General features: G+C 50.7%; 1 protein-coding gene across 2 annotated transcripts in view; it reads left to right on the forward strand.

Annotated features, from left to right (window-relative positions):
• The first annotated feature begins 4,919 nt into the window (after positions 1-4,919).
• Positions 4,920-14,496, forward strand: part of DTX2 (deltex E3 ubiquitin ligase 2) — a 35,130-nt gene continuing 25,553 nt past the window's right edge. For both annotated transcript variants that reach the window (XM_054647054.2, XM_054647055.2), the window contains exons 1-2: positions 4,920-5,015; positions 9,679-10,062. In XM_054647054.2, the coding sequence (XP_054503029.2) occupies positions 9,756-10,062 (307 nt within the window). In that variant the 5' untranslated portion in view covers positions 4,920-5,015; positions 9,679-9,755. The remainder of the gene's footprint in view (positions 5,016-9,678; positions 10,063-14,496) is intronic.

Consider the following 14,496-nt stretch of genomic DNA (forward strand, 5'->3'; position numbering starts at 1 on the left):
TGTGGGATAATTCCCAAATACACCCCACAATTTACAGGTGATTACAGAGTCCTTTTATCTATACAAGTACTGAATACCCAAAATACAAATACATATTCATAACTTTGGTGCATCCCATTCCCTGCTTCATATGGTAATTAGTTCAAAAGCCATTAAGCATGTGTAGTTTGTTCCTCAAAATAGGTCAGTGGTCCCTTTCATGGGGAGGGGTCCCAAAATGAGGAAGTAAATGAAGTCTTCCTCATTCGGACCTTTCTTCCTTCTCAATGCAAATATGACAAATGAACCCTTGGTAGAACTCCCATTCCTGTCTTCAATTGGTTTCAGAACAGAGGAGGCTACAATTGTCTTATGTTCCTAAAAGCTATTTATCAGTTTCTATATTCTTCATTATAAACCCAGCTAACCAAACATTGTGCTGGCAAGCAATCAATTATTAGTTAACCACTAACTCTTAACTTCATCAAGGCCTACCCATTTATTTTAATTAACTCCAATAAAGCTTATCTCTAACTAAAATCTTTAGCTCCTCTAAAATCTCTGAATTACTTTAAGTTTGTCTCAGTTTAGCTCCAGGAAAGCTCGGGAGGGATGGATGGGCCAGCCCTGGTGGCTGCTGCGCGGCTCAGTGTGCACTAGGTGGCACGCAGCTGCAGGGAGAGGCTGGGATTCGGGAAAGGAGAGGAAATCTCCACGGGGAAAAGCGGGCAGAAGGCAGAACGGGATGAGTTCTGCCCCTAATCAGCGTTAATGGCGAGGTGAGTGTGGCCAGAGCAGGTGAGACAGGAACACAGCCCAGAGGACTCGGCTCCAGAGTTTCCCAGCTGGATTCAGCAGAGACAGGGATGGAGAGAGCCTTTTGATTGGGGTCAGATTGATGGCAGAAGGGGCTGGGGTTCCAACTGAGAGTGATAAATTTAGGGTTGGCATAAGGAAAGAATGTTTTATGATGAGGGTGGTGAGGCCCTGGCACAGATTGCCCAGAGAAGATGTGGGTGCTGGAGGTGTTCAAGGTTAGGTTGGGTGGGGCTTGGAGCAGCCTGGGATGGTGGAAGGTGTCCCTGCCCATAGCAGGGGGCTGGAACAATCTGGGCTGGTCCCTTCCAACATAAACTGTTCAAGATTCTGTGATTTCCCCAGAGGAAGCAGGCAGTGGAACACAGAGAGCTGAGCTGAGCTCATGGGGCATCTCCCAGTACCAGCAGGGATGAGGAACATGTCCCTCTGAGCAGGTAAATCCCAGGGCTTGGACAGCAAAGTCACCCAGCAGGACGAGGATCTGGCCCACACCAGATCAGTCCCTGCTTTGTCTCACTGGCCCCTGGCAGGAACCAGCAGCAGCTGCTGCAGAGGAAAATGAAACGAAATTTCACCTATTATCCTTTGCCTGCAGAGGAATTTCTTCCTAATTCCTGTCACTTTGGGTTTGTCTGCTCAGGGAAATTAATCTGAAATCGAGTGGGCTGTGAATTGCAAGTGCTGCAGCAATCCCAGCAGGGCTTGGACAGGCAGTTTCCTAAGTGGCCAGGCTATTCCCTGGAGCACCAGGCTAAGCCTGGCAATTTAACAGAGCCTGGAGCACCAGGGTTTGTAGACATTAGTGTAGGACCTTGAGCCAAAACCCTGTGAGAGGGAGCAGCCAAGGAGAAATTAATTCACCAGCCTTCCAGCAGCACTGCAAGGAAAGGAGCAGGGGGAAGGCAAATATTTTGGCTGGTGATCCCAGTGTGTGGATGGATCAGACAGGGGGTGATGCCTCGTTGGAGGACTCAGTGCTTTGCATGCTGATTTGGGGAGCATGCAGAGAAGGGCATGGGAAAGAACAGCACGGGGAGAAAGGGGTCCAGCTGGAAAAAAAACCAAAAACACCCAAAAAAACCCCCAAAACATAAGGGACTATGTTAAAATCTGGACATCATTAAGGTAAAAATCATGTAAAATATAAAATATTTTTGGAGGCAGAGAGGATTGTGAGGTTTGCATCCCTGTGAAAACAGGGTCCTTAGGGACAGCAGGACACTGAGGTTCACCCTTTAGACTCAGGGATCATCGAGGATCTTTCCAGCCACCCTCACATAGTTGGAGGAGGTTGTGCAGTGGTGTCTGACAGGCTCAGCTGGTCACCAGAACCCTCATTCATGTTGCCCATGGCTCTGTTAATCCCTTTCAGGGTGTTGGATCATGGTGGAATGCAGGATAAGTGATGGAGAGGTGTGAGGAAAGGGAGACTGAGCACCAGCCGTGCACTTGTACTGCTGAGGTGAGGCACCTCAGCCACTCTCTGTGCCCGGCAAAACCCTCCAGGGACCCTGATGCAAAATCAGATCACGAATCCCTGCTCAAAAATAAAAAAATAAATAAATCCAGTGCAATTTAAGACTCTCCCCGCAGCTCAGCCACCATCTGGCTGCTTTATCTCCACCGTACAGCCCTTCCCTCCAGCCAGGAGCTGCACCCAATTCACCTCAGCTCTGCCTCACCCTGCAGCCCTTATCAGCAGCACCTTCACCCCAGAGCATCACCCTGAACCTTGCCCATCCTCTCGCACCAGCCAGGACTCCTCACTGGGAGCATCCTTTTATCTCCCAGCCGTGCCAGGAAGGTTTGCAAGATTCAATAGAAACCCTTCTTCACCATCCTCAAATCTCCCTGAAACCTTTTCCTGTTTAGGATCACAGGGTATTTAAAACCTGTCCACCCGTGCAACCACATGGATCACACAGTCTGCTCCCAGCACAGCTTTATGAAGCATTCCTATCTATTTTTCTGGAAAAGAATTCCTATCTATTTTTTCAGGGGGAAAAAAACCCTCTGGATTGCTCTCCAATTTCTAATTACAGCCACGGGAGACAGGAATCCCAAGCACCTGAGCTGTAAATGTGAAACTTATTGCTTAAGCAGACACATTACAAGCAGGCTATCAATCACTTCTGGCAATTATTAGTACTTTGTGAGTATTTTGAACTCGAGAATGTGACAGCCTCATCCATCCTGGAGCAGAGAAATCCATGGGTATTTGCATACGAGGCTGAGCTGTGGGGGGAGGCAGCTCCAGAGGGTTTTCACTGGAGCTGTCGTGGCTATGTGCTTGGCACTGCACATTTTGGGATGAAAAACAACTTTATTCAGGCTCTGTAAAGATGAGTCTCGCATGTTTAACCCTGGAAGAAGAGTTTTATAATATCCCTCCATTCCTACAGTATAAAATGCTTCTATGTGGTTTTGTGGTTTGTTTGTTTGTTGTTTTGTGGAATTTTTTTGTTTGTTTGTTTGTTTTTTGTGACTACTGACTCCAAACATAATTTCCTTTATTTTATAAACCTTTTGGGGCAGGTGTATCATGGCGTGGATGAATCAGTGCTGCTGGGTGTAAAGTCCAGGGAGGTTTCAAGCATTTGATAAGGACTGGTGAACACTTCCTGGTTCAGAAGGAATTATGGTGATCTTAAGGGTCTTTTTCAACCTAAATGATTCTCTGGTTCTGGGGTTCTTTAATCGCTGCTGCTGAGGTCTTGGTGGGGATCCCAGGAAAGGGGAAAACCCAGGTGGGGTCTGACCTGCCCCTAGGAGAGCATGCAGAAGTGATGCAGCAGCCTCCAAGATGCTTCAGGATCAAAGGAATTCCCAAATAAATGCACACATCTTGCAAGGGTGGGGATGGAGCAGCAGCAGCTGGGAGGGAGCAGCGCTGTGTCCTTGGAGGGACCCGTGGCATACAGGGTCGTGTTCCACCGTCCTCACCCCAAACAAGGAACAGGCATCTCCAGGGCTTTGCTGGGGAGTTACTGGGATGTGAGCTAAACCCTCCAGGTGGTGAGCAGGGTCACAGCCACATTCCCACAGGAGCTCCCACGGCCAGCATCCAGAGGTGTTAAACTGCAGGAGAGGCTGCACTGGTGGTGTGCAACACACACACACACATATACACAGAACCCATCACATACATACACCATCACACACAGACCCAGTCCATCACACACACGGGCACACTCAGAATCCCCAGCTCACACAGAGCATCACACCCCCCAGTGCTACCCATGCTCACACTCACACGGATGGTATCACACTGACATGGACAATAGCACACTGACATGGACAATAGCACACTGACATGGACAATACCACACTCGTGCACAGTCACACACACTCAAACCCCCACACCATCACACACACTGTCACACTCACACCCCCACTGTCCCACATACCACCAGTTGTCTCTCTCACGCACACTGTCACTGTCACTATCATTTACACAATCACTTTTCCTCATCTATTCGCACTCACTGTGGCACACAATCATTCACACACTCATTATCATACACTATCACGCCCAATATCACACTCACTATTATACACCATCACACACACAGTCACTAACACACGCTCCTTGTCACACACTCACTGTCACACATTGTCACTTGCACTATCACACAGTATCATACACACTCATTATCGCTGTCACACACTCATTACCACCCTCGGTCCCTCACACTCATTATTACACTTATTACCATATTCATTATCACACTTATTATCACATTCATAACCACACTCATTACCATATTCATGATTACACTTATTATCACACTCATTACCGCACTCAGTCCCTCACACTCATTATCACACTTGGTCCCTCACACTCATTACCATACTTAGTCCCGCACACTCACACTCTTTATCCCGCTCATTACCATACTCATTATCACACTCAGTCCCGCACACTCACACTCATTACCATATTCATTATCACGCTCATTACCATATTCGTTACCACACTCGGTCCCGCACACTCGCACTCATTATCACGCTCATTACCATATTCATTATCACACTCATTCCCAGCCTCACACTCGCCGTTTCTTCCCTACGCCTCCACCAATCACGTCCCTCCCTTCCCATCTGGCCCCGCCCCCTGGGCCCCGCCCCCTCAGCTGGTTCCCCGGCGGTCTCGCGTGCGCACGCGCGGAGGTTCCGTGACCGCGGGCCGGGAGCGGCAGCGCCGGGCCCTGCTCGGGGTGAGGGGCCGGGGGCGCGGCTGAGGGGTGACGGGACCGGGGGACAGCGGGACAGTGGCGCCGGGACGGGGAGCTGGGCTGGGTCGGGCTGGGCTGCGCTTCGCGGGGCGGGCACCCGCGGGCGGGCACCCCCGGCACCCCGTTCCCTGTGCCGCGCAGCCCGGGCCGTTCGCGAGGCACCGCCGGGCCCGTTGCGGCCGCTCCGGGCCCGGCCTGCCTGGGGTCCCGTGAGCCCGCGGGCACGGGCGCCGTTCCCCTCGCACCAGGCCCCCGCCCCGCCACAGCTTGCGGAGCGGTCGGTGTCGTCCGGACACTTCACGGCACCCGGGGGTGTCCGTGGTACCGGGGGGCGGTGGGAGCCAGCAGGCGGCGGTGGCGGTGCTGCCCAGGGCCGGGGGAGCTCCCTGAGGGGCGGGTGGCCCCCACGGGCTCCTCAGGCAGGACCCGGCTTGGCCGTACCGGAGCTCCAGGAGCTCCTGCCACGACCCGAAGGCGTTGGGGAGCTGGAGGAGCCCTCCAGATGGTGCCAGGTTCTCACCTCACAAATCAGCGATCTCCCCGCAAATAATAACCCGCCTGGCTGCCCAGAAGGACCCGGGAGCGGTCGGGTTGGACGCAAAGTGTGGTGAGATCCCGTGTCCAGGTGGGACCTGTGTCTGGGTGTAGCTGCCCTCCTCTCGCTGCCTGTTTCTCAATTCACCCGTGCCCGAAACCAGCCCTCGCTTTAACTGTCAGGCAAACGCTTTGTTCCGCCTCTATTTTCCCCCTCCGAGGGTAACTTGCTTAAAAGCTTGTTTTGAATGGAAGCTGTCCAGATTTGGAGCAGCCGGGTTGTTTCTTCTGTTGTTTTGGCTGTCAAGCCAGCCACCTTGTGCCGTGAGGATCAGCAGAGGCTGGGAGAGGGCAGGACTGGGATGGATCTGCGTGCTTGGAGTTATGACTGTGACCCTTCCCTGCTGCCGAGCTCTGCTCTTTCTCTTTGCTTGGTGCTAATCGCTGCTGGGTGCTTGTGTAAGGAAAGGTGTGTTTGGGTGTGAATTACCTGGCAACAGCTTCCAGCCCTGTTGCATCGGGTTTTGCTGTGCCCAGAAGTGCAGCTCAGCTGGCATGGGGCCCTGGTTTGGGGTCGGAGGAGGGCACAGGGCACCTGTAATGCTGCTCCAGTCGTGCCCCCTGCACAGGGTCACGTCTTACTGCAGCCCTGTGGGCTCCCTGTGCTTTATGTGCTCCCCTAATCCCTGTGTAATCTCTTCCCATGGGATCTTTGGTGCCTTCCCAGTCCTGTTTCTCAAAGTGCTGTTGTGATGCTTTACGATCCTTCCTGGACACTTTCTTTTCTGAACAACCTGCTGAAAAGTCTCTTATTTTACCAATCTGGTGGTTTTTATTTTTAATTCAGCCCAGCTCAAGAGCTCCCAAGGCTCTTTTTCTTTTCCAGGTACAAGCTTGCATTTCGTGATAACTTTTATCAGCACTGGCAATTCAAGTTCAGAAACTTAACAAAAGGAGTTGGCATTTTTAGAAATCATCTCAGACCCGTGAATTTTAAGATCCTGCATTTAAAGCAAAAGAAAATTCTGCTTTCTGGAAGTAGAACAGAGAATTAAACACAGCTTTCAAAGGTTTCAATTTCCATTCTCCAGTTTTCTCACCACCATTTGCTGGAGTTTGAGGAGCAGGGAGTGAAGCTGCTGGAAAACACATCTGAAATGCACTCAGTTTTTTTCCTGTCCAAGTCCTCAATTAAAGCCATGTGGACAAATGTTTCAGACTTTGTGCTGGGCATAAAGTTCCAACCAAACAAATCCATACTCAGACTCTGAGCCAGTGTTACCAAATACCTTCAAAGTGAAGGGCATCTGGCTGGAATATTTAAGTCTGCACTTGAATTAGCCAAGGTTTTGTTTTCACTGGAGGAAGGGTGGCCCAGAGGATTTTGTGACTGGAGCCACGACTGTTGGGTGAATAAGAGCTTTTAGGGTTGATGTGAATTTCAGCTTTGCAAGGTATTTTTAAAACTTGAAGTGTTCCAGTCCATAGGATTTGAGTAAAGATGTGAGCTGGGATGTGTAACACATCCCAAACCACATCCCACTCTTCCCCAAACCCTTTCTGCTGTGGTGTAATGCTGAGCGCTGTAAAGCAGCTCCAGTATTGAATTTCTCAACTTTTACTATTTGTGTGCTGCTGAACTCTCAAAGAGAAATCAGGAGCTGCAACTTTAGGCCTTTTCTTTGTTATTTGCCATCACTCCAGGACTTGTGTAATTCTGGCTTGCTGATGCTCTCCCGCATTCCTCACTTCCCAATCCATGCAAACAGCTGCTGGCTCCAAGAGCTTTCAGCAAGAACTGGCAGGAGGCTGACATGCTCCCCTTGCTCCTCCTTTGGAGCAGCAGTCCCAGCACAGGAAATATTTTCCCACTCTGACGGGGAAGTGGCTGCTGGAGCACGCGACGCTCGCGTGCGGCCGGCCCGGGCACCTCCACGTGTGCTCCAGGATCCACAGCATCGCTGCCACCCGGGGCTGAGGGACAGGCTGCTGTCACCCAGCTGTTACCCCTGAGTGTGATGTGGCTTTTCTGCTGCGGTGTCTGCTTGTTTGCATTTCCTGCTGCTGTTTCAGAAAGGAAGGAAAAGGAACCGCTGACTGCCTCCTCACAGGCTCCCTCCTCTCTGCTCTGATCGTGGCTGCTGATGAATGCTTGGTAACAACTTTAAAGGGAAAAACGGCGTTGGTTGTGTGTTTGGGGTTCAGAGCACCTCGGGCAGGAGGGTGGGACAGAAAATGCCACAGCCTGGCTTTTGCTCTGAGTTGAGCATGGATGATGCTGGTGGTCATTGAGCTGGAAAAATGTTGGTGTGAAACCTGCCATAAAAAGAAGTGGCCGAGGCAGGTGTTGAATTTGATACCTTAAGTCTTAATGTGCTGTTTTGAGCAGTGAAATAACTGTCCTTGGAATGGATTCCAAGGAAAAAATTAATAGCAGAGACCAGGGTAGGATCTTGGTGATCTTGGTTTGTCACCAAGACCAGTTGAGCTGAGGGTGTTGTATAAAAATCTCAGAGCAGCTCACAAACTAATTTACACTGAATTCCTGGGGAAACTGTTGCCTTCCTCTTCTACATGCAGACGTGTGGGTGTGTCTGTTCTGTGCTCACTCTCCTCTGTCTTTTTTAAGCTATCAAGCCACACGGGCATGATGGATGGGACGCTCCACGGAGCGTGGGCTCTTCCCCCATCCGGCAGGGATGTCATTCTCTGTGCAGATGGCATCCTCCAGTGGAAGCCACCCACTGCTGCTCTGCCTCTTGGGAGACCTGAACTTTTCCATTGGATGGGAAGGAAGCTCACGGCTCCCTGCTGACTGCTGGGAATTAAGCGAGCAATCAATGACGCGAGGCCTCGGAAGGGAGAAGGCGAATTTATTTTAAAACAAAATGAGTTTCACTCATTCACAGCCAAATCCACCTACACACGAGCACCAACGTGGGGATCTCCAAGTGGTTGTCCAGCATTTGGACAGATGTGTGTGCAGATAGTTTGGACAGGATTCCTTGGAATGACACAACAGACAAGGAATGTCAAATATCAGACCTCTGGTGTTTCTCGGTGATCATGTGATGCCTTTGGATCTGTTCTTTTTACATCCCTTGGGGGCTGAGAGTGGTGATCTCTTCTTGTTGGAATTTATTCACTCTCCTTTGTGTCTTTGTCTGATCTTTGGGCTCCTACCCTTTCTCTATTCTTCTCCAAATCATCTCTTAAGGGCTTGAGTCTCTAGTGCTGATTGTCCCTCGTTTCAAGATGTTCTTTGTTTTCAGCCTGAGAAGCTGCAAATAGGTGTGCTTTGATCTTGAGGACCTACTAAATCAGTGCCCTCAGCACAGGCAGTTGATTGTGCCCTGTGTTCCTCCTGGTTCTCTTGTACTCCTTCCCATCTGTTTTTTGCTGGATCACGCTGAACTAAAGAAGAGTTTGTACCGTGATTTGCAAACTGTGCATTAAGAGTTGTCTTCAGGCTTTGTTTGCATGTGTAATGCTGCACAGGAGTCACAGGACTGATCCTGGGCCAAAACTAAGCAGGTCAGAAGCCTGAATGGAGCTGATGGTGTAGCCCTGGAGCTCAGATCAGTGTGAAGAGTTTGGGAACCATTTGTGTAACTCAGTCATTTCTGTGAATGAGTGTTTGGCCAGCATTGGGGTGGTCAGTATGATGCTGCCAGGAGCAGTGCTGAGCATGGGGAAGGGGCAGAATGGCAGCTTGCCTTGGCACGCTGCTGGCTACTGAGTGTCTGTCTGAGCTCATGCCAAGACTTGCAGGTCTGCCTGACACAGGGATGGTTTGGTACAGATCTCTGGTGACTCAGGTGGTGCTTGGTGCCACAAACCATAGGAAACAGAGCCTCCCTGAACAGTGTTTGCCCTCAATGAGCACAAGTTGCCAGCACTGGCAGGGAGTGAGTGGTGGTACCTCACTCACCCTCAGCCGGAGGGTTTTGAGGCCGGTCTGCTTCTCTGGAGTCTCCTAAATCCATAGTGAACATCCTCTGTGAAGGTCAGAGCTTGTTTCCCTGTCAGATGGCTTGTACGATGTGGATGTGGGGTGGGGTGATTTGGGACATCATTCTCAGCTCCCTGTGCTCTGTGTTTCTTGCTGCAGGTCCCCAGGAGAAAATGGTGTAAGGCCAGCTCAGCTGCCACTTGGACCCGCGTCGTGCCCGGAGCTCAGGGAGGAGCATGGCAGCAGCTCAGGGAGCGGGAGGCGGCTCAGCCGGGCCGGCGGGCCCGCCCGCTTCTGCCCCGGGGCACGGCAGCGGCTCCGCGGCGGTGGCAGTGTGGGAATGGCAGGATGAATTCGGCAGGTGGAGGCCCTACCGAGGCAGCGTCTGCAGCTACATTGAGCAGGTTATCCAGGCCTCTCAGCAGAAGGGCCGGCGCTCAGGGTCGGGGCTGGTCAGCAGCATCCCTTTGGGACACGCGGATCCTGCCTTGGCTCCCTATGTCATCGACATTCCAAGCCTGACACAATTCCGGCAGGATACAGGTAAGGGAGCTTCCCCCCCTTGTTCTGCTGGTGTGCTTGGGGACAAGCAGGGCCTTGTGCTGTGTGTGAGAGCTCTGCAAAGCTGTTTGCTACCATGCTGGGCAGCTCTGTGAGCATCTGAGCAGCATCTGCTGCTCTCCTAATGCCGTGTGGAAAAATCTGTGGAGCTGGGTGCAGGCAGACAGCCGTGATCTCTTCAGGAGCAACATCAGGGGACCCCTGGAGCTCCCAGCCTGTGAGCCAGAGCTGTCAGAGCTGGAAACTTCCCTCCCCCCCAATCCATTCAAGATCACTTGCGTAAAACGATTCCGACCCTCCTGCTTGAATCCCTTGCTCCCTCTGGAGTTGGAGTGCCAGCTGCTTTGCCTTGGCATGCAGCCCTGCTCAAGCTGCTTGTGAGTGCCTGCAGCCCCCGCACGACACCGAAACGCTGCAGCAGAATCTTCCCTGCACTTGTGCTGGGAGAGCCAGGCTCGCTTCCTCCCAGGGAAAAAGGGCAGGATGGGCTCAATAGCAGAATTGAGACCTGATTTTCATTCTCCTGTCTCCTGGGGTCACTGGGAGTAGCAGCTCAGAATTTGCAGAGATGACTCCTGCCCTTTTTTGCTCCAGATGTGCTGAGCAGCTGGAGCTTAGAAGAAGGGCAAGGATGGAATGCATGCATTTCATCCCTGGAAAATCCAGGGAGATCCCAAATTACACAACCCAAATGAATGGCTGCTTTGGAAAGTTTTTCATCCATCCGTTTCCCCTTTGTCAATGTCTCTCCCATCACTCCAGTATGCAGTTGAGCATCATGCCAAGCTCTAAAGAGGGGCATGTGCTGGTTTCTTGCCAGTTGAAACAGTAAATGAGCAATATTTTGAATCAACTGCATGATCAGCCAATTCCAGCAGGAAAGGGAAGTGGTTGGAGCAAATGTGAGTGGTCATCACAGCTGCATCCGTGTTTTTATTCTGACTTGGTGACCTTAGGCTAAGTTTATCTAATGGTGTCCTGGGTGAGGTGAGGAACTTTCTAGACTGGATGTCCTGGCAGGTGTGCTCAGCTTGGCCTGTTCAAACATCTGGAAGGCCAGCTGAGGCTGTGGCTTGGAGTGGTACAGTGTGGACCACCAGAGCTGGCACCAGCAGCTGTTTCTCTCCTGTTTTTTTCATGCCAAACTTGTGAAGGAGCCTTCCAGCCTCTGGCCCTTTCAGCCAGTGCTCCAACCTGTGGGCAGCAGTCCTAAGCTGTCTGGTGAAGGTGAGCAGAGAGCCTGTGGGGTAGGTGAAACGTGTCCCAGTGCAGCTGTCTGTCCTTAGAGGGTTTGTATCTCTTTAGGTCCTTGTGAAAGATCTCAAAACACACAGTGAATATTGTCCATTGCAGGGTGGTTTGGAGCTGTTCTTCTCTGGGGGACAGTACAGTTCAATTCTGGAAATTATATTGGCTGATATGATCTCATCTTTCCACTAGATCTGAGTTTGAGTTAATAACAAAAAGGCTGATTCTGCTCCACAGCTCTCCTGCAGTGTTTCCCATTGATCCAAAGGGATGCTCATCAGTGCTGTGAACCTCCCTGCACAAATACCTGTGTGCTCTGCAATGTGACTGTTGGAAAAGCTCTCATATCCCCTTGCCATGGCCCAGTTCTGAGCAAAGCTTTTTCTCTCTGCAAGGCTCTGCCTTCAACGTGAACCTTCCTGAGCGAGCCGCCAGCTGAACTTTGTCATGTGCTGGAGAAAAGAATCTCTACAGGAAACATCCCCATGAAAAATCTTTAAACAGTGCAAAAAATAGGCTGTTGTATTCTGCTCATTAGCTATTAGACAGATAAATAGGCTCTTCAAAGGAAGCCAGGGAGAATAACAGGAAGCCAGTGTTAACGGGAGCAGCGTCCCCAGCAGCAGGGAATGACAGCTGTGCGGGGGGATCTTGTGGGCAGGATTAGCTGTGGGCTTCAGCTGCTGCTCAAGGCAGATTAGCTGGGAGCGAGTGCAGGGGAGCAGCAGAGTTGTCCTCTCACCACAGCTGTTTGCCCACCCTGGAGAGGAATGCCAGTTTCCCTGCCAGCCTGGGGGAAGGGAGATGTTTTCCAAGCGCATTGCCTTGGTCTTGTTGTTGACTCCTAAAAAATTTTCTTTCTACTGCTGTTTGAGGGTGTTAAAAACACAGGTTGCTTGCAAGTCCTACAGTCCTCTTTGTGCTGCTTTTAGCTTCTGAGCTGCCAGTGGAGCAGGGGAAAGCTTGCTAATCTCCTGAGATGTGTCCCAGTGGACACCTTGCCTTACCTGTAGTAGTCCCCTTTCTCTGGGAGCAAGTTGCCTGCACTCATTTCTAAATGTAGTGCATGTCTCACCATCTCATTCCCAGTCCAGTCCCATCCCTAGTCCTCCTCCTGCTCAGGGATTCATTCCTGAATTATCCACCTTTTGAGGCTGTTTGTGTTTCTGAAACTTGGCAGGACTTGCTGGATAGGAAAAGTCATTGCTAGAGTTTGCTTTTGGCTGTTGAGTCTGCTTTTCCACTAAGACATCAATTCCAGGCTGGGAAGGTCATCTTGGTTCTGATAGTTTCTGCCAGAGGAAGGTCTGGTGCCACAGGAATTCTGAGCTCCATGGTTGAGCTATTGGGGAGGTTGCTGTGTTTGACTGGCTGCTAGTAGTGTTTTAAGTGTGCTGATGAGATGTTTGTTGGCTGGTGTCACTGGAGAGTCCTGCTCTGCAACAAGCAGAGTGCTTGGTGCTGCTCTGGAGCAGAAACACAAGTCCTGGCACTCCTTGGCGTGGCACATTGTGCCTTAGAGAGAGCCTTAGCCTTTGTGTCAGCTCTGGAGCTCCAGCAGTGCTGAGATAAGGAAACAATTACAGTTGTCACAACTATTGGGTACAATACCAGCAGCATGATCCTCATGCCAGCATGCAGGCAGGCAGAGCCTGAATGCAGTAGCAGTTGGATTTTGGATCTATGGAGTCCCACGTGGGCTGTGCTCCCTCTTCTTTGGGATGTGGTTTTTGGGTGTGAAGCCTGCCTGGATTGCCTGTGCCCCACAGTCTCCAGTGATATCCTGGGGCAGTTCTCCTCAGGCTTTAGGTGTGGGTACTTGTAAATGTGTCAGTTTTCACCCAGGGTCCTGGAGCACAGTGCCATAACTCCCATGACCTCTTTAGAGGCTTTATTTTATTTTTTTTCTCTTGGTGCTCTTCTTTGAACTCCTCCTGTGTCGTTACAACTTGCTGCACTCCTGTTCACCCTCACCTTCCTAGATCCCCAGACTTTCTTTCCCCACAGCCTTTCCTGCTCCTCTTCCTCTGTGCGGAATGCTGCTGAAGGTTTTTGCTGCAGTAGCAGTTTTGACCCTGCTGCAAGAACCCATTTTCAAAGGTTACAGAGCTTCTGTCCTGTTGGGTGGCTTCCTTCCCTTTCATTAGGCTGCTGCTTTTTTGAAGTACGGGATAAAGTACCCAGAAGTGGAGTCATCCTGGAAAGCCAGGCTTCCAGGGAGTTCAAGCTCCAGCTGTCGCTGTCGAGCGGCCTTGCAAGAGTAGTGTTTCTCCTTCCATTTCTCTCCCTTTGTCTAAACAGCTGCTCTCTCCAGTTTTCAAGTGATTTCATTGTCTTCCCCTCTCTAGTCTTGCTCTCTCTCCCAGCAGTCAGGAGCCTGCAGAAGTTTGCCCTTCTCCAAAGTCCTCACCCTTGCCCCTTACGGGACTTCACCCACTTTCCCAAGACCAAAATTGCCCCGACCCTTGTGTAACAAAGTGGGTGTTCAGCCCCTTAAGTGCTCCTACAAAGTACTTCCCCATGGTGTCTTGTCTCTATAGTTACTCTGTTGTCAAGGCTGTGGGAGTTGTTTTTTTTTTTAACCAGATCTGTGCCTCAGCCTGATTTTTTTTTTTTCTTTTTCCTTTTTTTTCCCTTTTAACGTCAGGGAGGCATATGTGATCACTGTGCCTTTGTGCTCGGGTGTGTCTGCGTCTGCATCCTCTCTCCTTCCCTCCTTTCCCACCCTTCCTCCTTGCAGCTTTTGAACCTGCTGCCAGCCCACAATCAGATTTGGCAGAGGGACAGGGATCTCAGGGATGTTGCGTTTTTCTAAGCTTCATGAGCAAACCCAGCCCTGTTGGGAAGAGAAGGTCTTTTAGTGCCCCTCTTGAGGGAGAATGAGAAAGGCAGCATGGAACTGTGCAGAAACAAATCCCCAGAACAACATCCCTCTTGGTTCTCTGCTGGCTAAATGGTTGTGTGTTACAGTGTTCACAGGGGTCTCAGGTTGAGGGAAGAGATGAGGATCTGACTCCATGTTTCAGAAGGCTTGATTTATTATTTTATGATATATATTATATTAAAACTATACTATAAGAATAGAAGAAAGGATTTCATCACAAGGCTGGCTAAGAATAGAATAGCAAGGAATGATAACAAAGGCTCTGTCTTGGACTCTCTGTCCGA

This window comes from Agelaius phoeniceus, chromosome 20, assembly GCF_051311805.1.
Source record: "Agelaius phoeniceus isolate bAgePho1 chromosome 20, bAgePho1.hap1, whole genome shotgun sequence".
Taxonomy (NCBI): Eukaryota; Metazoa; Chordata; class Aves; order Passeriformes; family Icteridae; genus Agelaius; species Agelaius phoeniceus.